The sequence below is a fragment of the Schistocerca americana genome, chromosome 2, assembly GCF_021461395.2.
Source record: "Schistocerca americana isolate TAMUIC-IGC-003095 chromosome 2, iqSchAmer2.1, whole genome shotgun sequence".
In the NCBI taxonomy this organism is placed as follows: Eukaryota; Metazoa; Arthropoda; class Insecta; order Orthoptera; family Acrididae; genus Schistocerca; species Schistocerca americana.
In genome coordinates this window covers 734716952-734742996 of record NC_060120.1, presented here as the reverse complement: position 1 = coordinate 734742996, position 26045 = coordinate 734716952, and the positions used below count along the sequence as shown (strand labels likewise).

The 26045-nt window shown below is 39.1% G+C and overlaps 1 protein-coding gene across 1 annotated transcript in view; it reads right to left on the bottom strand.

The window, feature by feature from the left end:
- The window catches only part of LOC124594994 (GRIP and coiled-coil domain-containing protein 2), a 282633-nt gene that overhangs the window by 139154 nt on the left and 117434 nt on the right, over positions 1-26045 (bottom strand). Inside the window, exons 8-10 of the mRNA XM_047133537.1 lie at positions 14880-15120; positions 10863-10969; positions 1509-1661 (exon numbers count right to left, since the gene is read on the bottom strand). Of these exons, the coding sequence (XP_046989493.1) occupies positions 1509-1661; positions 10863-10969; positions 14880-15120 (501 nt within the window). The remainder of the gene's footprint in view (positions 1-1508; positions 1662-10862; positions 10970-14879; positions 15121-26045) is intronic.

The window sequence follows — 26045 nt, the reverse complement described above, 5'->3', positions numbered from 1 at the left end:
AACAAAACACAGCTTCCAGAAATGAATGGCAATCATCAGGCATTTTGTGACCAAAAGTGAAGCAGCTTGGCCTTTTTTTAAAAAAATACTCTGCAATTATGTAGATGAGAAGTGACAACATGGATACATGGTGACTAGTGGAATGTGCCAACTCAAAGCAGAAAGCAGGTGTAGTAATATAACAACAACCTTATCAAAGTCTTTACTGACAGACAGTAAGTTACCCAGCTACATCTTCATCTACATGACTACTCTGCATTTCACTATTAACTGCCTGGCACAGGGTTCATCAAACCACTTTCAAGCTATTTCTCTACTGCTTCACTTGAGCGGTGTGTGGAAAAAACAAACTCTTAAATCTTTCTGTATGAGCTCAGTTTTCTCTTATTTTATTACAATGATCATTTCTCCCTATGTAGGTGGGTGCCAACAAAATATTTCTTCATTTGGACAAGAAAGTTGGCGATCAAAATTTTGTGACAAAGTCCTGATACAATGAAAAACGCCTTTGTTTTAATGATTGCCATCCCAATTTGAGTATCATATCCATGTCACTGTCTGCCCCATTTCAAAATACTGTAAAACAAGCTCATCCACAAACAGGTCTTCCTTGCCATCTCCTACTCTGACACCAGTAAGCTTGTTAACCAGATACTGACCAGCAGTTCTTGATCATTCAGTATCATCCTGGCCTTGAAAAGCTGTCACAACCTTCACTAAGGCTCCGATACCTCTCATCATACCGTGAGTTGAGAGGTAACTTACCCAAAATCCTACCCGTATTACCCATAGTAGTGCTCTGCCGTCCACCCAACTTACAGAGTATCTTTGTCCATCCCTATTCCAATCCTGCATTCCAAGGGTCATTCACTTGTGGTCAACCCATCTCTTGTGATCAACCCAGGTGCAAAGCCTGTCCCATACACTCACTCACCACCTCCTAACACAGTTCAGTCACAGGCATTTCACAATAAAAGGCAGAGTCACGTGTGAAAGCAGCCATATTTTATATCAGGTATGCTGCAATTATTGTACAGCATTCTATGTAGGCATGACAAGTGGCCAACTGTCTACGTGCATGAGTGGCCCCCACCCAGCTGTGGCAAGCCACAAATTCGACCATCCAGTGGCCAAACATGCCACACACTTCAACACAAACTACTTCAAAGAGCTGCTTCACTATGCGAGCCATTTGGGTACTCCCTTCCAGCACTACGGTTGCCACTGCAATAGAGTGCTGCAACCAGAAAAGCCATCAAATGTGAAATATGTTGTGTAACAGGCTTTTGGTGGCAAAAGATTTTACAGGTGCTGACATTCATCACAAAATTTGTGGCATACACAAACCAAATGTGACAAGTAAATGTGTGTAAAGGACGGGTGCTAATGATGACGATGGAAGTGACCGGCCACTTTAGCAGGAACACAGCTATGGTGACAAAAAGAATGTACTATGGAACAGTAGTAGGGTATTCTTACATTCAGTGAAATATTACAATTAAACTTACCTGAAGATGTTTTGCTTGTGCTGACATCTGTGTGACACATGCTTGAAGTTCTTGTTTATCAGTTAACAGTTTATTGCGTTCAGCTTCCAGCTGAGTCAGGTGGGCTGTAAGCTCCGCCACACGCTTCTTCAGCCTCACCGCAACTGTCCGCAGCTACTGACACCACAGAAAAGAAAAGTACTCAGCAGGTAATTTATTCTCCACTTGTTTTAAATTTTATAGGCTTCTCTGCAGTAGTTAATTTGTGCCAATGTACCCTTAAGCAAATACAGAACAATATTAGTGGCTGCATGCAAGTTTTTTCTGCAAGACTGTTGATGATTGTATATGTCATAACAAAAGCCTCATGATATACAATAGTAAAAGTCATCATTCCCAAGATTTAATTGGAAGTAGGAGAAAATCAAAAACTGATGACACATAAATCTTCTCATAGTAAATATCTGATTCAAAGACCTGACACCTGTACCGATGTTGTTTACAAAATTAGCGGTACCTCTTAGCTTTTATGGCCCTGATCCGCCACCATACAAATGTTTAAGTGTCACAACAATATAGAAAGCATGGCTTGCTACTCACTACATGGAGGTAGGCGGTGCTGAGTCATAGTGAGGCACAATGAAATGAATGCTAGAAAAATTTAAGTTTTCAGACAAAGCCCACCTTCAGAAGTAGAAACCACATACAGAGTCACCCAAATAGAACTCTCACACACACAGCCACAGTCTCCAGGTGCCAAGACCCAACTGTCACTGGCTATGCAGAACGAATGGTGCACTGGGAGACATAAGTCACCATATTTAGACTGTCAGTCAATGCGTCAGAATGCCACTTCATGCAGCATAATGTCTAACCCAATAACTCACTCCAGAAAAGCAATCCCCTTTGGGTATAAAAGTTAAGCAGTTTACTCCCTATAAATATATCCATACAGGGTTCATGCAACTAGGCCTTAGTTTTTGAAAAAATCGAGGTAAATTGTTTGAGCAGCTTACTACTTTCAATAGGAGAATTAGCTCAGCATTTAGAGCAATTGTTTAGCAAACAAGTACTTTGTATGTTCAAATACCTTTCCTTCCATTCCCTCCTGCCGCCCCCCCCCCCCCCTTTCTCCCAGAAATAGGATAATTAAACATATTTAATAAAATTGTAGAGTACCTCTATTTTGTGCAATAATTACAGGATAATATCATAATATAGGTAAGAACAGCACAGTATGTGGTAATGGATAATCATAATGCATATTGTTTCATATTATCATTGAGACAGTCTTCTAATGTTCACTAATTATGAACTGTGTGTTTACACAGACAGAATACAAATTTCTTTCCTGGTGAGTATTGGGCAAAAGAAGTTTTGCATGCACCAAAATACATTTCAAAGAACATTTCATTAATTAAGCATGGTGCTGAAGATTTGTGTGTTTTTGTATACTTTTAGGATATTTACCATCAAATGCACTGTCAATAAAAAAATTCAGGAAGAACCAATGATACGAACCACATGCATTCTGAATAAATACATGTTTTCAAAACTGGGTCCTAGTGCCTTCAACCATTTTACAAGGGTTAGTGATCGCCAATCAATGCTTTAACGCACACCAAAATTGATGTATCGTCTGTTGTACTCTCTCCTTGCCATGATTCTGTAATATAACCACATAAGAAAACCTCATAGTTCCTGAAGCTGTTGTTGTGTAGATTGAGTAATCACCTTTGGTAATCTTTGGTGGAATTTATTATTACTACATATTATATCATAGTAAGAGAAAGAATACAAGTTTATTTTCTTGTGACTACTGGACAAAAGAAGTTTTACATGCACCAAAGTACATTTTCTTCATTAACCATGGTACTGACAATTTGTGACTCTTTGTACACAGTCAGTCATGACATTTACCATCCAATGCACTATCAAGACAAAATGCAGGAAGAGACAATGACACAAAACAATACTAGGATCATGTAACAACTTCCTCTCCTTTCTTTGCTGTTTCCTACCGTTTCAATATTCCTCCATCTTATCACCATGTTGTCTTTTACTTCCTTCTGTCCATGTGATTCTTGATTTCTTTTTTCTTCTGCTTTTCATGCCTTCTAAATTTAGTACTGTATTCTATGAAGATTTTTTTCTGATGCTTCCAAATCTTTAATGTTGTTTCTTTCTAGTTATTTTCTTCTTTCTGTAATCCATGCGCTACTGCCAATTTCTTTTTTCAAAGATACAGGGATATTTATTTTATTAGCTTGTTATCATTCATTCAATATGGTGTCCATAGAAGATTAATCTTCACTTTGACATTACTTCTGATATTTTCTCTATATCTTTGTAGATCTCCTTATTACTTCTCATTTGTTCTTTCTATTGCACTCATTATTTTTCTAATAATCTGCCTTTCAACAACTTTTGTTCCACCCTGTTTGTAGTTCACTGTTAGCATTCACATGTATATCAACATTCTGTCCATACAACTGTGAAGCAGTGTTTTGCTCTTTTAGACTTGCAATTATTTTTACAGATATTTTTTGTTACACCATATGCTCCTTATATTTTATTAACTCTAACATCAGTTGCAAATTTTCCTATTCTAATCTGTACAGTTTCTCTTAGATGTTTGAATTTATTAACTCACTCTATTTTAACTATTTGTTTTTGTGTGTATTTTGGTGTATATTTCATATTAGTCATGAATTTTGTTTTTTATTTTCCAGGTTAAAATTACAGGCCAGTTCCATTTGCTACTTTTTCTAAAAGATTTATTTGAGTATTGACTGTTTCTACCAGATTTTCTGAAAGTATTGCAAAAACATTCGCAAAAGACATGCATTTTAGTTTCATTCCATTTGTTTTTCTTCTCAGAATTATTGGTTCCATTTTGTGAATTTTTAGTTCCAAATTCCAGATTCTTAGAATTTTTTAAAGTAGTTAAACAGTAAAGTTAATAAGTCATTCCCTTCTCTAACAGCAGTAGTTGCTTCAAATGCCTGGGATATTTCTGCCATAAATTTAGAGTTTCATGAATTAAGTTTGCTAATTTTCCTTTAACACCAACTTCTCCCAGATTTTATCTATCGTTTCTCTGTCTACCAAATCGAATAACTTTTTCAATCAAAAAATGATAATATTACAGGTTTTCAGGATAACATTTTGTGGCAAATTACTGATTTTAAGTGAAATATGTTCTGTGTAGGATCTTCAGTTTTGAAAACCATCTTGGTATTCTCCCAGGGCTTTTGTATGAAGTTCTTCAGTTCAGTTCAGTAGAATTTATGACAGTATTTTGTATGTCACTGGTAGAAGTGACACTCGTCTGTAACTGTTGACTTTTGTTTGTATTCGTTTCTATGCTTATAATCTTTGATTCTAACCGTTTCAATAGTTCTGCTGTAATGAAATCTTCACCACCTGCTTTATTGTTTTTGGGTGTTTTTATGGCTAAACGAATTTCTATCTCTATTAGTGATTAGTGGGAAATTTTGTTCAAGATTTTCTGGTGTGACTGTAATGGACACAGTGAAATGTAAACTCTGTGAAAGTTATAGATACACATTGGAGTACTCAGTCTTTTGTTTACCTGTTTATTGTTTCCACTGTGACTGGTATTAAAAAATATATGTAAATGTACTCAGGGAAGCTTCCTTTGTGTGATGCTAAATAAATAATTAGCCTGGCATGATCATGAGTACACAAGAATCAACTCAATCATTATTTCAACTTTACTGCAGCTATTTAAATACATTTTCTCGTGGCAAATTCACCACCGAACGACACTGGTATGTAAGTATTGTGTGTGGCAGTGAAAATACCACCTTTCTGGTGAAGAAGATGTAAAGCTACGGTTTTTGCAAGTGTAGTTCCAATTTATTACTGCAAATATTAACAACAAAGAGAAAAGTATAACTACATTTTGGAACTGCTTGCTACTGAAGTTGCTGAGCTAATTTCAAATGTCATGTCCAAATCATCATAAGCTTCCCCATGTAAAGACTTAGAAACAAGCTTTACCTTAGAATATGAAGAATCAGAGTAACATGAAGTTAAAAAATTGCTACCCGATGTAGAACTAGGACAGAAAAAGCCATCTACTTTGCTCAGAGAGATGTGTGTACTTGCCAGAATGCAAGGGCCTGTGATTTTCTATGAACCATATTTCTTCAACGACTTACCAACTAATGCATATTCTATACCGGTAACTAGTCGAGGTGTAAATCTCGAGGCAATCGTTTCTATAGCTGACAAAATCGTAGAGATTACAATGCCAAGTCAGTTTGTATATAGTACAGAAACTGGTTTGTCTTCATCTCAAGATGATGAACTTTCGCACCTGGAAAGACAGCTTGCAAAACTAATGACACAGATTCAGGAAGCAGATTGAAATCACTGCATAATGCACAGAAACACTCCAGGTGCTGGTATCATTATACATTCAAAAACAATGCGACAAAAGTGCAGACTGCCATGTTCGTTTATTTCTCAACAGCCAACTAATGGTCAGGCAGAAAACTACTATGCTAACCACTTGGCAAGGCTCAGAGTAAGGAGCTGTAGCATCACAGATTGAGAAGGCTGAATCATCTCTTCACTTGTTCATAATGATTTGCAAAACATACCTTCAATATTTGGTTGATTCTGGGCAAACATTTCCATAGTGCTGGCAAAAATATTAGACCACAAAAGTATTATGAAAAAGCAACTTTATGCCGTAAATGCTTCTATAATACGCAGATATGGTAAAAACTACAGAACCTTGAAATAGGCCTTCAGTGCACATTTCCATGACCATTTTTTCTTGCAAATGTTTCCCAGCCAATTACTGGTGTCGATTTGTTGAGTCATTATGGTCTGTTGCTTGATGTTAAGTCAAAAAATTACTTGACTAAGAAACTTTAATCATTAGTACAGGCTCTCCAAATGTTCCTACTGACAGTTTAGGGTTTTTGATTGACTTACAGCATAAATTTCGAGACTTGCTAAAGAGAGATTCTAACATTCTCATGAAGAAACCTAATTACCACTATCCGGTACTATGTTTACAAGATTTCCACTGCCAATTCACCAACTGAAAGATATTCTCTTAAAACTGACCTTATCTGAGCATATCACCACATTCATGTTACACCAGAAGACATGTCTCAAACAGCTGTTATCAAATTATTTGGACTTTCTGAAGATGCCATTTGGCCTACAGAGTGCAGCACAAGCATTCCAATGATTTTGAATGATTTGCCTTCTGTTTGTTACTAGTTAGATGATATTCTCGTTGCTTCAGCATCAGATGAAAAACATACAACGCATCTGCAACAGCTGGACAAATTCCATCTTAACATTAGTGTACGGAAATGCATTTTTGAACAGAGATACCATTCTTGGCTTACTGTGTATCACATCAAGTAATTTCAACATTAAAGGGAAGGGCTTCCTACAACAGCAGCAAAACTATGCCATATTTTAGAACTGGTGAATTTCTACATGTATATGCTACAACATACTGTATAAATCCAATAACCTTTGTTTAACTTGATCAAGAACACCAAGAGGAAGGGTAATCATCCTGTTATACGGACTGAGACATAAACTGCTCAGAAATGAAAAGAAGAAATGCCTAATGAAACTCAGCCTGGTAATCTCACAGCAGATATTACTTTAATTTTGATGGCTGATGCTTAGGAATATGTTACAGGAGTTTCTCTGCACCAATTGCAAGAAGGAACATCTGAAACATCTGTGATTTTCTCAAGGTCTCTTGCTGACACACAATGCAACTATTTTCCCTACAAATTTAAATTGTTGGCAGCATATCTGGCAGTCAAACACTTTCGTTCTCATTTGAAAGACAGAGAATTCAAAAATATTCACAGATTACAAGCCATTGACATTTGCCTATAAACAGTGCCTTGAAAAAACACACAGGCAAGTGTGCCATCTGGAATTTCTCAGTCAGTTCATCACATATGTTTGATAAGATACTGGAGGAGAGAACACTGCTGCTGATACATGTTCCAGAGTTGCAGACATCATGTTGCCAGCCAGCAATTCATATGAAGATATTGCTAAGGCACAAATCAATGATTCAAAAATGGCCGAAGTGAAGAATTTAGACTCCTGTTCCTTAGCAACTGCAACAATATTGTTACCTGATAGATCACAGCTATGCTACAGATAAGCTCCGGCCATACCTTTCTTCAGCTTACTGACAGCAAGTCTTCCACGCACAACATGACTTGGCTCACTCTGGGATGGAAGACACAGTGGACTTGATTCAAAAGGACTTTATTTAGCCTTCACAGAAATAATATGTAAAGGTGTGGGCAAAAACGTGTTTGCTGCGAACGAGCAAAAATTTCAAAACATATGACCAGTGCTTGTGGAGCTTTCAATGAATCTGACAGTCACTTCCTGTCATATCTGTGTTGATTTAATGGGACCATTAACTTTCTCTCATGACTTCATCTATCCCTTAACAATGACTGACAAGTCTACCTGTTGGCCGGAGGCAGTTCCACTGAGGGGCATCTCTGCATAAAGTGTTGCCAGTATTCTCTTATTATCATACATCACACAGTCTGGAGTCCCATAAATAGTCACCATTGACACAGGATGGAAGTTGAGTGTCAACTGGTCATTCCCCTTACAAAGACCCACAGCATACACCACATCAAAACTGCTGGTTACCATCCAGTGTTCAACGGTTGCATTGCAACATCAAGACAGCATTAAGGGTCACGGAATTTCAAATGACTGAGCTGACAACTTACCAACAATTTTAATGGGTCTCAATGCTCGTGATTCCAGAACATAACACCACCACTCCCAAAATGACTTGTAGCATGACAACTAGACTTCCAGCTGATTTCTTTAATCCTACTCCACTGGAGTGTGACATTCAACCTGCCACATCAAACGGCCTCATTCGATGATTGACATTACACTATGTCTGCCTTCATACATCCAGAACCCATGATTTTTTCACATGTATTCATAAGACATGAGGCATGGAAGAAATCTCTGCAACCTATCTATGATGGACCATATCTGATACATTCACACTATAAATTCTCTGTTACTGAAATACCTCATGGTCACAAAAAAATCTCCATTAACAGACTCAAGCCACCCTTCATGCTGAAGAATCCATGGCAGCTCCATGTAAACAACCAGTTCCAGTCACCAAAACTACGGCACGTCATCCGGCAACCCAACAAACTACATGTTCTGGATGTACAGTGCACTTCCCAGAGAAACACCTCAATTTTATCACTGGGGAGGGAATAACATGTGGCTCTAACGGATACAGTGAAATGTAAAATCTATAAAAATTATGGATACTCAGTGGAGTACTTAGTCTTTTGTTCATCTGTTTACAGCCTCCACTGCAACTGATATTAAAAAATACATGTGTGTGTATTCACGGGTAGTATCCCTTGTGTGGTGCTAGATAAATAATTATTTTTACTAGAACCCACACTGGTATTGCTGGAAATTCTAATTCAGCTATAGAAACTGGACAGTTTAAGAGCCTGTCAAAATATTTTGCTAGTATTTCAAATATTTTGCTAATATTTCACAATTTTCTTTGTTATTTGATCCTATTTGCTTGCATTTCTATCAGGTGAGATTTTTCAAAGGTTCTTTTGATTTCCTGGACAATTTTTACTGATTTCTGTGTGTTGTTCTTTTTTTGAACATCTACATTTCCTCTACTTTTGAGTTCTTAGTTCTAATACTCCTTCACATTCCTCGATCCACTAAGTTGTCTTTTTATTCTTGGCCAATCCTAATGTTCTCTTTGCTGCTTTAGTAATTTGTGCCTTGTGTTCACACCAATGACCTTTTTTAGTTGTAGTTCACTAAATTTTTGTACATTTTCTATTGTCAAATTGGGTCTACTGGAGTTGTACCTGATTACTTTCTATGTTTTCTTTTTTGTTTTCGATGGTAGAAATCTTTATTTTAACCTTGAGATAGATATTCCTTTCGAATACAGCTACATGATCCTAGATTTGGATTTAAAGATATCCAAATTTTGACTTTTCTTGGTAGTTTGTGAACACACGTGGATATGAGTTTTAATTGGAACATATTAAATATATTGATCAGTCTTCTACAATTTCTGTTTGTTCTCGAGTGTTCTGCAATTCCACCTACAATATTCTTTATTATTATTATTTTCATCATCATAATAATAATTTTTTGTTGTAGTCGGAGTATCTGATATGGTGGGATAATAGGGTACGTTGCTGCCAGTTTTATCACACTAGCCACCATAAGTTACACTTACTTTTTACAGCTTAAAAACTGTCTAATCTACTGTGGACAATTAACTGCACATCATCAGAACAGATGGATGTTTTCTATACAGTACATGTCTCTTACTGTTCTACTTACATGAAATTTAATCTCTCCCACTTTCCCTACAGATTGACCATTCGGCTACAGCAGTAACTAGCAATAATTTTCCTGACATGCAGCTATTTACTTTATATACAGATAATAATAGCATATTTTATTTGTAAATAAGTTTTAGTGTCTTCTTGGTATAGGTTTAGAATACATACTAGATCATTTTTGCAATAATTTCAAGTAATAATATCTCTTCTGTGTACTCTCAACCTAACGCAGAAGACTACACACTGCAATTCATATTTTAGCTACATTCAACAGAAGGATCTCTTACAATGTGGGCCTACTTCACATAGTTTCTCACTGGAATTATTTAAGTCTCTTACATCAAGTATAAAACCCTCAGTTTCTTGGTTCACTCTAACAAGATGTCACTGTGTACTCATTTTGTCATTCACACATTCATTTCCTATGACATGCTACTACTGAACGGTAAGCCTGACACATTGTATACTGCAGTGATAGTGAAAGGACCCATACTTACAGTAAGTTTTTTCCATTCATATTTCTGGATGGAAACACACATCACTATATAGAAACAATATGTTTTCTAGATAAAATGCAACCACAATGGACTGCTTACACAAAGATATCACATCTTATTTGAAACTGCGACATTATCTACTAGCGTTCCATAAGATGAGTCAAGGAATTAAGCACAAATCTGTATGGGCAAGCTTTTAGGATCTTCTGCATTATGAGAGCTGCCTCTCGGTTTTACAATACTTTTTTAATAGTCGTTTACAGATTTGAGCGAATAAGGAAAATGATGCTTTATAAAGTACCAAGTAGAACAAGGAAAATGTTTTATAAATTACTAGGTAATAAGCTGGAGGGAACAGTCACAGAAATCATATGCAAGAAACCACTACTTGGATGTAAGCAATATAGAGATGAAGGTAGAAATGAAAATAACATTTTAAAAGAAATCACAAAGCAGATTCTATTACATACCTTTGTGTAGCGTTCTTCAAATGTATCTTCAAGATCCTTAAGACGTGCTTGTTCTTCAGTTTTGCTGATCGTGCTGTTGCTTGTGACCTCACTGCGAGCAACATCCACTACAACAGGAAAACAATAGTTTACACCTTACAGAACTTCTACATATCTGAATTGCAATAGTCTTAGAAGACACTTTGAAAGCAACTAATGGTGTACTTAGCACAGAATGTGATTTAAGGGTAAACAAACCTAATTCAAATATGTTTAAGAGTAGTACAATGGAGAATTATGGCTTGCTTAACATAAAAATTACGAGTCACAAAGGAGTTGAAGAAGTACAAGAATTATTTTACCTGGGAAGCAAGATCATGAATTCCATATTTGTGGGGATCGACAGCCTCCAGAGGACATGAAATACAGATGTTACACATGTGCTTGATAATGACACTTAGTCTAAATTAGCTATCACATGATTAAATAAACACTGCATTACAGTCTACTACAGACCATGTTAACATTTCTTAAGATTACGAATGATGGCCGAAGCAAGCAAGGTATCAGAAGCTGACTGGCACAGGTGAAGAAAGAACTCTACTTCTATCACATACTGATATGGAAAATAACTGAGACTGTAGTACAACTGAGATCACAATAAAGAAAGGCTCGGGGTTATGGACGTGACTACATGATGAATGTAGAAATGGTCAATAGTGAGTATATGACTCATGGAGACACTATGTACAAAAAAAAAATCGGTTGCAAATTTTCACACTGCTGAGGCAGAGGGCTATAGAACAGCTACCAGTTCTGCAATCAACACCAAAGTAGTGGGAGTGTTGTTCATAGCTTCTAGCAAGTGTGAAAGCATAGTTAATCTTTTCTGCATATTTAGACCTGTCAATATATATGATTTCAGCACCTTGACACTGACGGAGGATTGAGGGAAAGCTATGTTCCTTAATAACAGGGGCAACAAAGATTTTAAGTCCTTCGAATAGGCAGGTCTAACTGGGCCTGTGGTCTGTTTGTACATCAGAGAGGAACATATGTGGTCACTCCACAAATACATTCAAGTGAGGAGAGGGTCACTATGAAGAGTTTCCAAACATATTCAAATTTGGAATGCCAACCTAAGTCAGTCTTCAGTGGGTTGACACACCAACAATGGGAAAAATAATTTCGTAATTTGAATGTCTAGAGAACTGGTAGATGGCAATTGTGTATTTCAGGATGAGTTGGTTACACTGAAACCACAGATATACAGGGCTATTACAAATGATTGAAGCGATTTCATAAATTCACTGTAGCTCCATTCATTGACATATGGTCACGACACACTACAGATACGTAGAAAAACTCAAAGTTTTGTTCGGCTGAAGCCGCACTTCAGGTTTCTGCTGCCAGAGCGCTCGAGAGCGCAGTGAGACAAAATGGCGACAGGAGCCGAGAAAGCGTATGTCGTGCTTGAAATGCACTCACATCAGTCAGTCATAACAGTGCAACGACACTTCAGGACGAAGTTCAACAAAGATCAACCAACTGCTAACTCCATTCGGCAATGGCATGCGCAGTTTAAAGCTTCTGGATGCCTCTGTAAGGGGAAATCAACGGGTCGGCCTGCAGTGAGCGAAGAAACGGTTGAACGCGTGCGGGCAAGTTTCACGCGTAGCCTGCGGAAGTCGATGAATAAAGCAAGCAGGGAGCTACACGTACCACAGCCGACGGTTTGGAAAATCTTACGGAAAAGGGTAAAGCAGAAGCCTTACCGTTTACAATAGCTACAAGCCCTGACACCCGATGACAAAGTCAAACGCTTTGAATTTTCGGCGCGGTTGCAGCTCATGGAAAAGGATGCGTTCAGTGCGAAACTTGTTTTCAGTGATGAAGCAACATTTTTTCTTAATGGTGAAGTGAACAGACACAATGTGCGAATCTGAGCGGTAGAGAATCCTCACGCATTTGTGCAGCAAATTCGCAATTCACCAAAAGTTAAGTGTTTTGTGCAATCTCACGGTTTAAAGTTTACGGCCCCTTTTTCTTCTGCGAAAAAAACGTTACAGGACACGTGTATCTGGACATGCTGGAAAATTGGCTCATGCTACAACTGGAGACCGACAGCGCCGACTTCATCTTTCAACAGGATGGTGCTCCACCGCACTTCCATCATGATGTTCGGCATTTCTTAAACAGGAGATTGGAAAAGCGATGGATCGGTCATGGTGGAGATCACGATCAGCAATTCATGTCATGGCCTCCACGCTCTCCCGACTTAACCCCATGCGATTTCTTTCTGTGGGGTTATGTGAAAGATTCAGTGTTTAAACCTCCTCTACCAAGAAACATGCCAGAACTGCGAGCTCGCATCAACGATGCTTTCGAACTCATTGATAGGGACATGCTGCGCCGAGTGTGGGAGGAACTTGATTATCGGCTTGATGTCTGCCGAATCACTAAATGGGCACATATCAAACATTTGTGAATGCCTAAAAAAACTTTTTGAGTTTTTGTATGTGTGTGCAAAGCATTGTGAAAATATCTCAAATAATAAAGTTATTGTAGAGCTGTGAAATCGCTTCAATCATTTGTAATAACCCTGTAGGATCCCAGTTTCCGCCAGAATACTGTCAACAGTGCTCACGTGAGAGGTACAAGTGGTCAACATTACCATATAATGATGAATTGGATTTAACATCTGAAAAGCCAATTGTGGTCCCAGACAATGTGTCTGGCACCCATAGCCTAGTTGTGACAAGGCCAATGTCCTTTACAATTGTAGTAGGGTGGTGTGATCAGTGCCTCAAGAGGTATGGCTAAAAAAGGGCTGAGCATTAAGTGACAGCTTATAACTTGAAACTTCCTGGCAGATTAAAACTGTGTGCCTGACCGAGACTAGAACACGGGACCTTTGCCTTTCGCGGGCAAGTGCTCTACCATCTGAGCTACCGAAGCACGACTCACGCCCAGTACTCACAGCTTTACTTGTGCCAGTATCTCGTCTCCTACCTTCCAAACTTTACAGAAGCTCTCCTGCGAACCTTGCAGAACTAACACTCCTGAAAGAAAGGATATTGCGGAGACATGGCTTAGCCACAGCCTGGGGGATGTTTCCAGAATGAGATTTTCACTCTGCAGCGGAGTGTGCGCTGATATGAAACTTCCTGGCAGATTAAAACTGTGTGCCCGACCGAGACTCGAACACGGGACCTTTGCCTTTCGCGGGCAAGTGCTCTACCATCTGAGCTACCGAAGCATGACTCACGCCTGGTACCGGGCCACCAAACTCCCTCGATTTAAAACCTAACCGGGAACCTGTGGGACCACCTCGACTGGGCTGTTCACACCATGGATCCTCAACCGAGGAAACCAGCACAGCTGGCAATGACACTGGAGTCAGCATGGCTCCACATCCTGATTGGTACCTTCCTAAACTTCACTGACACTCTTCCTGGACATCCCGCGGCAGTCCACATTGCAAAAGGTGATTATTCAGGTTTTTTAAGGGTAGTCACATTAATGTGACTGGACAGTGTACATGGCGAAGTAATATATTAATGTATATGAGAGAAACCATTTGTCTAATGGTTTAAATGCCCTGCTAACATAGTTAAGAGCAAATGTGGGAAAGAAAACGAAACCACACTTTTCATAGCACAGCATTTTCTTTCTCATAGTCTGTTTTAATGGAAAACCTATTAATTGTTGTTTTTATATCCTATGCCCATCCAAATGTTTATTAGAGTATTGTGTAAAACTCTGAAATAAACAGGTGAAGAATGTCTCAAGATCTTTGTTAACAGCGTTTCCCCTTTGTATATTAATACAGATTATTCAGCACAGGATATAGTCTGTTATAGCTATAAGGACTTGTTTTAATAGATTTCTCAGATTAAATCTAAGTCCAAAAACTGGCATAAAATGTTTGAGCTCTTGTTTCTCTCTCTACACACTGTTCAACATCTACTTTAATAATAGCAGAACAACAATTCGTTTACGAATTGATACAGCAATTATTTATTTATTATAGCTCACCTGCAGCTTCCTTTTCAAATTCTGTTAGGCGGCTTCTCATCTGTGCTATTTCTTCCTTCTGTTGAGAATTTTCTGTCTCAAGTGACTGCACTTCCACAATCTTTTTGTCCAGGGAGGATGCCACTGTTTGCAATTCTTCTTGAGTAGATGCTAAACGCTTTCGTGTCTCTTGCAACTGCTGCTCTAGGTCACTAACAGCCTCTTGAAGCTTTGAAATTGTTTCACCACGAAGTTTTAATGCCTGGTTGCAAAAAATGTTATACAGTAGTGGATAGTATTACGCTTAGAATAAAATGTCACACACACACACACACACACACACACACACACACACACACACACACACACAGAGAGAGAGAGAGAGAGAGAGAGAGAGAGAGAGAGAGAGAGAGAGAGAGAGAGAGAGAAGGGAGGGTTGTTTGTATGTTTGGTTGGTTGGTTTAAAAGGGGTGAAAAGGGACCAAACTGCCATGTCATCGGTCCCTTGTTCCCAGAAGAACAATTACCCAAGGGAACGAAGAAAACAAAGGAGACGTATGGCACAATAACAGGAGAAAGGAAGAACCAGAAGAACGACAGAAGGACAACAAACACTTCATCTTTGTAGGCGTCCGTAAGCATGACGCCAGGGGAGTGACAGGAAGATGCGGAAGTGGTCACTACCACACAGGTCGTCGTCATGTGCTCTCCAGTGGATAGATGGAAGAAGTCCTGGGCTGCAAATTGATAAATCAATGGTCGAGTAACTACCATGAGCCACACTAAAATGTGTGGTGACCCCAGTATTTAAGAGGGAGAGGTTGAATTGGGACAGTAAATTTTCGACATCTCTGCCACAGCCAGTAAGCATGGTGCTACCCCACAAGGGGTTATGGGCATTAAAGTCTCCCAAAAGTAGGAAAGGTTTAGGGAGTTGATCAATCAGTGCAGCCAATACATTCAGGGGTACCACACCATCTGGAGGGAGATATACGCTGCAGACAGTTATTTCCTGCGTTGTCCATATCCTGACAGCCACAGCTTCAAGAGGAAATGGAAGGGGCACAGGTTCACTACATACTGAGTTCAGGACATAAACGCAACTCCACCTGACCACCTGACACACTATTATGTTCGCTACGGTTCTTGTAATATCTCCTGAAGTCACGAAGGGCAAGGGTCTGCACTGGCGAGAACCAGGTTTCCTGGAGGGCAATGCAGAAAACAGGTGTAAAGCTTAACAGTTGCCGTAGCTCAGCCAGATGGTGGCAAAAACCGCCGCAATTCCACTGGAGGAAGAAACACTCAATGAGGTAGTCTACATCTCAGGGTAACCTGCTGCCACTGACTTATATCCAGAACAGGCTATATCCATTGGGTTTGAGGGTCTGGTGAGATCTAGGTCCTCGGTGGATGCCAGAATCTTCACCTCATCCTCAGATGCAGAGCTTGTAGGCAGCAGTGGTGTGGGTGCCACCACAATTCCCTTGGTCTTGCGGGTCATATTTCTTTTCTGGATTTCTCTCTCTGATCTGTGGGTTTCTCTGGCTGGGAGAGTTTCACTGATTCAGTCTCTGGGACTGAGGATGATCATGAAGCCCTACGACCAGCTGCTATTGGGCACTTCAGCCACTGGCAGGTGTCATTTTCCCAATAGCAGAAACCTCGGAAGGGAGTGACCCAAAGGACACCTTCCTAGCGAGAGGAGCCAAAGTAGACTTACATTTCTTTGGCTGAGAAGTGGGGACTGATGTCCCTGATGGTTGGGGCGACAGTACTCCCAAGGTAGGTGGTGCACGAGCAACAAGGAGGGAAGTGCCCCCCACCATCAAGGGGTAGGTGTAGTCTTCCGGCTCTGAGAGCCGAATGGAACTCGCGGAACTGATGGGGCTACAACTGTTCTCGTAGTGGCAGCACAATAGCCACAGGATGTAGGCACTCAAATTTCCTCTTGGCCTCAGTGTAGGTCAGTCAGTCAATAAGTCAGTCAGTCAGTCCAGGCTCTCATATTCCATGATTTTCCTTTCTCACCGTAAAATCCTGCAGTCTGGTGAGCAAGGGGAATGATGACACAGATGGGAGGTGGGGCACATGGAGTATTGGGATGGGATAGACGTCCACAATCTCGACATGTGATGCTGGAAGCACAGCGGGAAGACATATGGCTGAACTTCCAGCATCACATGTCGAGATTGTGGACATCCATCCCATCCCAATACTCCAGACTCCACCGCATTGGGGGAGGGATATATGGTTTGACATCATAGTGGTAGACCATCACCTTGACCTTCTCGGGTAATGTGTCACCCTCGAAAGCCAAGATGAAGGTACCGGTGGCACCTGATTATCCCTCAGACCCTGATGGACGCACCGAATGAAATGAACTCCTCGTCGCTCTAAGTTGGCACGCAGCTTGTCGTCAGACTGCAAAAGATGGTCCCCGTGGAATATAATAACCTGGAACATATTTAAGCTCTTATGAGGTGTGATGGTAACAGAAACATTCCCCAACTTGTCACATGTGAGTAATGCCCGTGACTGGGCAGAGGATGCCGTTTTTATCGACTGACCCTGACCTCATTTTGGACAAGCCCTCCACCTCCCCAAACTTGTCCTCTAAATGCTCTACAGAAAACTGAGGCTTCATTGAGACAAAGGAGCCCCATCAGCTCTCGTACATATGAGGTACTGGGGTGAATAAGGTTCGTTGCCATCCTTAGCCTGGCATTCCTCCCAGGGTGTGGCCAGTGAATGGAATGAGGGAAACGATTTAGAATCATACTTCCTTGCGTTGTACTGAGACTTAGAATGGGACTTAGCCTCGTCCAGCGGCTAAGTCCCGTTCAAGGTCACCCGCCTAGTGAGCAACCAAGAGCGGCACGGCCCCCAAAACAAAAAGTGAATGCATTTTTTAATAAAAAAAAGGAAGGGAGATAAGGAAAAGAGATAAGGAAAGGACAGAACACACTTTATTGTCTATAATAAATCATACAATCACCGTTGATCTTTATTTTACAATTGCCATTGCCGACTTTCGCCCATAAAAAGAGGTACTTATCAGCATTTAACTTCTTCTTCCTTCTCGTAGTCAAAACAAATGGCATGCTTGGAACAAGAGTACCCATAAGGCTGTTTAGCCAACAGTCCTGTAGTCTCAGCAATACTCCATGTCTTCCAAGTCAAAATGTTAGCATCTGGAAATGTTTCAAGGCCACCATAATCTGCTTGATTGCCCCAAACAACAGCAAGTGTCCAAATGTTTTTCGTGGACTCCATCTGAACTTAACCTGTGATGTACAAGCAGTGTTTGGAGGTAGTACCTGGCTGACACTTGCTGTTGTATGGGGCAATCAAGCAGATTATGGTGGCCTTGAAGCATTTCCAGATGCTAACATTTTGGTTTGGAAGACATGGAGTATTGCTGAGACTACAGGACTGTTGGCTAAACAGCCTTATGGTACTCTTGCTCCAAGCATGCCATTTGTTTTGACTACGAGAAGGAAGAAGAAGTTAAATGCTGATGAGTACCTCTTTTTATGGGCGAAAGTCAGCAATGGCAACTGTAAAATAAAGATCAACGGTGATTGTATGATTTATTATAGACAATAAAGTGTGTTCTGTCCTGACGTGGTACATTTTATTGCACGTCATCTGCCCTGATGCCACCCACCCTGATTAGGGGCCCTCCCGACGGGCGCCACCCAGCCGCAGCAAAGACCACCTGGCAGGATGGCCATTGCTGGGAGTCCGATGCCCCAAGGTGACAGGTGATCCCTGTGTAGTCAGGGGGATACAACCAACAGGGTACATGACGGCCCCACCACAATGGATTCGCTACCGTGCTGGATATGAGGTGCAAAAAATTTCACGGTCATCGCTGGTGCAGAAACTGACACAGCACAGTGGGTGGAGGACAGTGCACCCAGGAAGGTGTCCTCGCTCAAGAGATGGAGGATGAGCAGGACTGCAATGCCACGATGAGACAGTGGGCTAAAGATCTCAATACGCGATGCACTGTGTAAGGCGCCCTTCCACAATCGGCTCGCTCTTTGGGAAAATTTAGGAAGATGGAGGTCGAACCCGACAGGGGACCATCACATAAAGGCCGAAAGGTGTGAGACTCCTTTTAGTCACCTATTACGACAGGCAGGAGTACCTCTGGCCTATTCTACCCTCGGGTCCACAGGGGGGAGGAGGGAGAATGTATGACAGCTGAAATTAAGTTCACAAAACACCAGAAATTGCTTTCCATTGGTCTACAAATACACAAAAAAGAACTAATGTGCGTCCATTGTAATAATTTGCCCAAAGTGATTACAGTACACATACATTCTATTTGGTACATTTCTGTAACTGGTTGTCAAAACTCAGTACACAGGTAGTCAACATCACAAATTTTAAGGCTTATAACACATAATTTGTGCACAATTTTATCACAACTCTGATTAAAACAACTGCTAAAATAAACATTTAAACACAGTGTAAACTTATTGTCCTGCTCATCTCCTGGCTCTCTGTGTAATGGGAATTTGCTTTGACTAAGGAACTTTTATTTCTGAGTCTGCATAATTTTCTTGTGACCAGTGTTACATTACAAGGAACAGGTGTATGGGAAGGGATGGTGGTATCATTTCTTCCACTTATCAATCACAGTAGTAGCAATGGTAGTGAATGTAGCAGGTGTACAATTGAGAAAATACTGAATTTTGAACTTCTAAACCGAGATATCTATATTTAAGGAGGGATCCAATTCCCATCCTCTTGCTCTCCTTGAAGGACCTCTATTCCTCAACGTTTGTGATTTAGTATTTAATTTGCCAGTGACCATTGGCAGCATGGAGTGACATCTGTCTCCTTCTCTGTGGTGTAGCATACGTCAAGCATTTATCAGAATTATTGTTTTGTGGGTGTTCCTAATTGAGGTATTTTTCGCAAAACTCTAAAACTGTTATTATTTTGTTTAATTAGACATATGATGGCAAAGTGTCACTGATTATCAGGTATCATAAGACAATTTCATTCTGTCACAACTACAAAGGTTTCAAAACTTGTTCAATAAAATTATGGGATGCAACTGTATCCCCTAAGTCTCCTCTGCTTGTATTTCTGCTTAGAGCCATCAAGCCATTTTCTGAGCCATAAGACCGATGGTGTAGCCTTATCACCCACCTCATAAACATGGCATTTGCACTATCAGGAATGCGGATGCAAATCACAGCTGCACAAATGTCATTTGGGTGGCGATTATGTAGACTAATGATGGCTAGGTGATTTTGTAAGAAATCATAGAAAAGACAACAATAAACTATGGAAGAGGTATAATTTTTGTAATGTAAGTGAGGATGACAATGAAAAGCAGGATTCATCTGTAATAAATTTTTATATAGATGTGCAAGGACTTGACATACTATGGGGATTAAATAACATGCTTACTGTGTGAGCTGCTGCATCATAATGGGAACTTAAATGTAACAAAGTCACAAAACTTTATAATTAATAATGCCTCATGTCCTATAAATACTGGGAAATGTGAAAGAAATTTTACTTTACAGTATCTGTGGAACGAGAAGCGACAATAAATTTTCACGTTTGCATTACAGAAAAGTTTCAAGACTGATCCAACAGTTCACACACAGCAAGAATTTCATTTCAATCCATTATAATTAACCACCTCAGGTAGAAGATGAGCTTTTTTTGTGCTCCAGAATTTTTGCTCTTTTTACCTTTTGCATGCTACTGTTGAGGATGTCAGAAAACCAGCTCAGTGAAAAAACTGTGTATTTTACATGTTTATTTACATATATAAACCAACTACCAGTATTTCCTTTGTTAGGTGTGAGATTTTTTTGTCAGACAAATTGTCTTCGCAAATCTAAATCCTGACATATTACATGATACACATGCACAATATACTACTCCACACAGAAACTTAATTTATGATACAATTAACATATGCACTGTGTGTTGAATGTATCATAACTTGTTTCTGTATGGCATGATATCCTGTGCATTTTCAAACAAAAGTACTGAAAAATGTATTCACACTTTATTATCAGTCGTAATCTACATTTGATTTTTATACAATTTTGGCAATAGTATCCTCATCCAAATAATCATTCCCCTTAATTTCAGTGTACATCTATACGAATAAAGATAGATTCTTGAGACTTTTCAAAAAGTTAATGAGTTTTATGCTTAACATATTTTGTGGTAAATGACTTCAAGTTACAGTTGTGCATTCTACAAGTTTCAGCAGCAATATTACCACATTTTTGCCCTTTGTTGACCAGTGTGTTCTAAGTACTCAGTTGACAGTGTACAATCATAATGTAATGTATCTCTTATGAAGTTGACTGCTTTGACATATCAGTGCGTTTTGCACGTATAAAAACTTCTCATATCATATTCTGTTTAGTTTCCCCTTTCGAAAGTAACATATATTGTTTGTGTTTGCCATACATTACTGCTTTTTCAAGTTCGTAGTGCAGGTCTGTTAGTGAACATAACATCAACAAAACATTCATTTGAGATCCAAAGTTCCAAGAAGCTTTATGAACTCAGTAAATTTTATTCCAGCTTTTTCTCCTATAACATAGATCACTTACAAGGAAAGGTCCCCAGCAGTGGGATCAACTTCTTGAAACCACTTATACAGTTATGTAGGTTAACATCCCAGGTATCACACACTGCAGCCATTAATCCTGGTAGGCCCTCGTTTGCAATGTGGTGTACGCTATGAAGATGTTTAAGATGACAAGCATCCTGTATGCCCCAGCACTTCATCAACTGATAAAAATGAGGAAAAAACGAAAGAAATGATTAAGATCAATCAATGAATCAAAATCAGAGAAGTCACAAGGAATTTTCTCTGGTGATGTGGGTATGAAACTTGTGACAGCAAAATGTGTTCAAAAATTCTGAACAGAAAACAGCAGTGAATGCATAGTTGCTCAGCACTCACTATGTGAAGACTTCAACAATGCAGAATCATTGAAATGTGTCATAATAGTGATGAAACACAGGTTTACAGGTAAGGTATTGAAACTGAGGCTCCATTTCCCCAGAAGATGTATACTGCATCACAAAGAACAAAAAAAGCTTGACAAGAAGAGTCAAATGTGAAGTTATGCTCACTGTTTTCTTTGATTTTAACAGCATAATGTTCCAAGTGTGCTTGCCACAAGGTTGAACAACTAACAAAAAGTACTACTTACAAGTTCAACGTCTGTTCATAGTAGTAGTAACAATAATAACAATAATAATAAGGAAACAAAACCAAACATTCAACACAAAACAAAAGAAATTTTATCAGACAATAGATAACACACACATTAAAATAGACAATCCACCAAACATAACAGAGATGGAACACTTCTGGAGCAACATATGGTCAAACCCGGTACAACATAACAAAATGATAATTCTGCAACATGAAGTCACCCGAGCAATTAATTCTACGCACAACTGGAAAGGCCCTGGAAAGGATAAAATAGCAAATTTCTGACTAAAGAAGTTCACCTCAACACATTCACATCTAACTAAATTATTTAACAGTTACATTGCAGACCCATACACATTCCCTGATACACTTACACATGGGCTGGCCGGAGTGGCCGTGCGGTTCTAGGCGCTACAGCCTGGAGCCGCGTGACCGCTACGGTCGCAGGTTCGAATCCTGCCTCGGGCATGGATGTGTGTGATGTCCTTAGGTTAGTTAGGTTTAAGTAGTTCTAAGTTCTAGGGGACTGATGACCACAACAGTTAAGTCCCATAGTGCTCAGAGCCTTTTGAACCATTTGAACTTACACATGGAATAACTTATCTGAAACCTAAAGATCAAGCAGACACAGCAAAACCGGCTAAATATCGCTCCATAACATGCCTACCAACAATATACAAAACATTAACTTCAGTCATTACACAGAAATTAATGACACATACAACACAGAATAAAATTATAAATGAAGAACAAAAAGGCTGCTGCAAAGGAGCATGAGGATGTAAAGAGCAACTGATAATAGATGCAGAGTTGACATATCAAGCTAAAATTAAACAAAGGTCGCTACACTACGCATACATTGATTACCAAAAAGCTTTTGATAGTGTACCCCACTCATGGTTACTACAGATATTGGAAATATACAAAGTAGATCCTATATTGATACAGTTCCTAAACATAGTAATGAAAAATTGGAAAACCACACTTAATATCCAAACAAATTCAAATAATATCACATCACAGCCAATACAGATTAAGCGTGGAATATACCAAGGAGACTCATTAAGTCCTTTCTGGTTCTGCCTTGCTCTGAACTCACTATCCAACATGCTAAAATTATGGATACAATATTACTGGAACATACCAACACAAAATCACACATTTGTTATACATGGATGATCTAAAACTACTGGCAGCAACAAATCAACAACTCAACCAATTACTAAAGATAACAGAAGTATTCAGCAATGATATAAATATGGCTTTCGGAACAGACAAGTGTAAGAAAAATAGCATAGTCAAAGGAAAACACACTAAACAAGAAGATTACTTATTGGATAACCACAGCGACTGCATAGAAGCGATGGAAAAAACAGATGCCTATAAATATCTAGGATACAGGCAAAAAATAGGAATAGATAATACAAATATTAAAGAAGAACTAAAAGAAAAATATAGACAAAGACTAACAAAAATACTGAAAGCAGAATTGACAGCAAGAAACAAGACAAAAGCTATAAATACTCATGCTATACCAATATTGACCTATTCATTTGGAGTAGTGAAATGGAGTAACACAGAACTAGAAGCACTCAATACACTTACACGATCACAATGCCACAAATATAGAATACATCACATACATTCAGCAACAGAAAAATTCATATTAAGCAGAAAGGAAGGAGGAAGGGGATTTATCGACATAAAAAACCTACATTATGGACAGGTAGACAATTTAAGAAAATTCTTTATACAACCCTTTAGATCACATAGCATCAACAGATACAAAGAAAGTAAATTGGAAAAAGAAAACACTACATGGCAAGCACCCATATCATCTAACACAGCCACACATCGATCAAGACGCATCCAACACATGGCTAAGAAAAGGCAATATATACAGTGAGACGGAAGGAGTCATGATTGCAATACAGGATCAAACAATAAACACCAGATATTACAGCAAGCATGTTATTAAAGATCCCAATACCACAACAGATAAATGCAGACTTTGCAAACAACAAATAGAAACAGTAGATCACATCACAAGCAGATGTACAATACTAGCAAATACAGAATACACCAGAAGACATGACAATGTAGCAAAAATAATAGATCAACAACTTGCCATACAACATAAACTAATAAAACAACACATTCCCACATACAAGTATGCACCACAAAATGTACTGGAGAATGATGAATACAAATTATACTGGAACAGAACCATTATAACAGATAAAACAACACCACATAACAAACCTGACATCATACTCACCAATAAAAAGAAGAAATTAACACAACTAATCGAAATATCCATACCCAATACAACAAATATACAGAAGAAAACAGGAGAAAAAATTGAAAAATACATCCAGCTGGCTGAGGAAGACAAGGACATATGGCATCTGGATAAAGTTGACATTATACCAATTATACTATCAACTACAGGAGTCATACCACACAATATCCACCACTACATCAACACAATACAGCTACATACAAACGTATATATACAACTACAGAAATCTGTAATTATTGATACATGTTCAATTACCCAAAAGTTCCTAAATGCAATTTAACAAATACCGTACAGTTAAATGGAAGTCACGCTTGATCAAGCTCCACGTCACTTTCCATTTTTAACCAGACATAACGTCTGAGAAAGGAAAGAAATAATAATAATAATAATAATAATAATAATAATGAGTCTGCCTGCATAGCTCAGTAGTCAGAATAGAAAGCTGCCATGTGGAGGACGCAGGTTCAACTCCTGCTACTGACAAAAATTTCTCCTAGGTGGGAGGACTGGTGCAGCGTCCACTGAGAGTCGTGATGCCAACTGAAGAGCTACTTGACTTACAGGGTGCATTTAGCCTTGCAACACCAATTGAGGAACTACTTGAATGAGTAGCAGCGGCTACCTGAACTGGAAAGTCTCTGCAAAATGGCAGACAGAGTACAGTGCTGATCACATGCCCCTCTATACCACGCAGCATGTTGCTGCAAGGCATAGGATAACACAGCATCAGGAATACATCCCTTGGGCCTTCATGGGCTGGACAAAAAACTCATTTTAATCAAAAAAGAACATACTGATTTGTGGTGAAACCATTCACAGCTTTGCACCCAGACATTGCACCTGCTCACACTTCATTGTTTTTTCTTGAATTTTTGGCCAAAATCATTGTTTTAATGATAGCCCAATCACCATATTCACCTTTGGCCTGATCGGAAAAAAATAATAAAAACATTTTAGGGCCATTGCTTTACAAGCACTGGTGAGATTAAAAAATGCTTAGCTGAGAGAGATAAAAGTTATTCCAAAGACCTAGTTCCAGAAGTGTTTCGGGGCTAAGAAAAAGCACTGGCACAAGTGAATAATATCTAATGGGGCGAATCTATCTAATCTAACAGTGAATAGCTCGGATAATGCAGAAGTAGAGCTAATAATGAATAAGAAAGTAATAATGTGGCTGAACTACCATGAGCTGCATAGTGAACACACTATTATAGCCAAAGCCAGCTCCCACCACAGAAGACATATATATATGCCAAATAGCTCAGGAGAAAGAATTGAAAGACTTAATGACACAAAATCAATTATTCAGATTGTTAGAGGAGATGAAAATTTAATTGTGCAGGGAAAAGAATTCAAAAGTAGAAAAGGAAGACAAGGAAAAATAGTATATCTCAGACGGAATGAATGGGGAAGTTGCATGGATATTTTGCACAAAACAGAATTGAATTTTTGCAGATACTTAGTTTAAGAGTCATGATATAATGTAGTATGCATGGAAAAGATCTGGAGACAACAGAAAGTGGGTGATAAAATAAGCATACTCATCAAGGGCCCAAACTTAACCTCAGCAGACACAGTTCAGAAGATAGCTGAACAGACCTACAGTTGGTTCATGGCTAACAGTTGAAGTCTTAATCTCACATTATGACTCATATTATGCAATTAT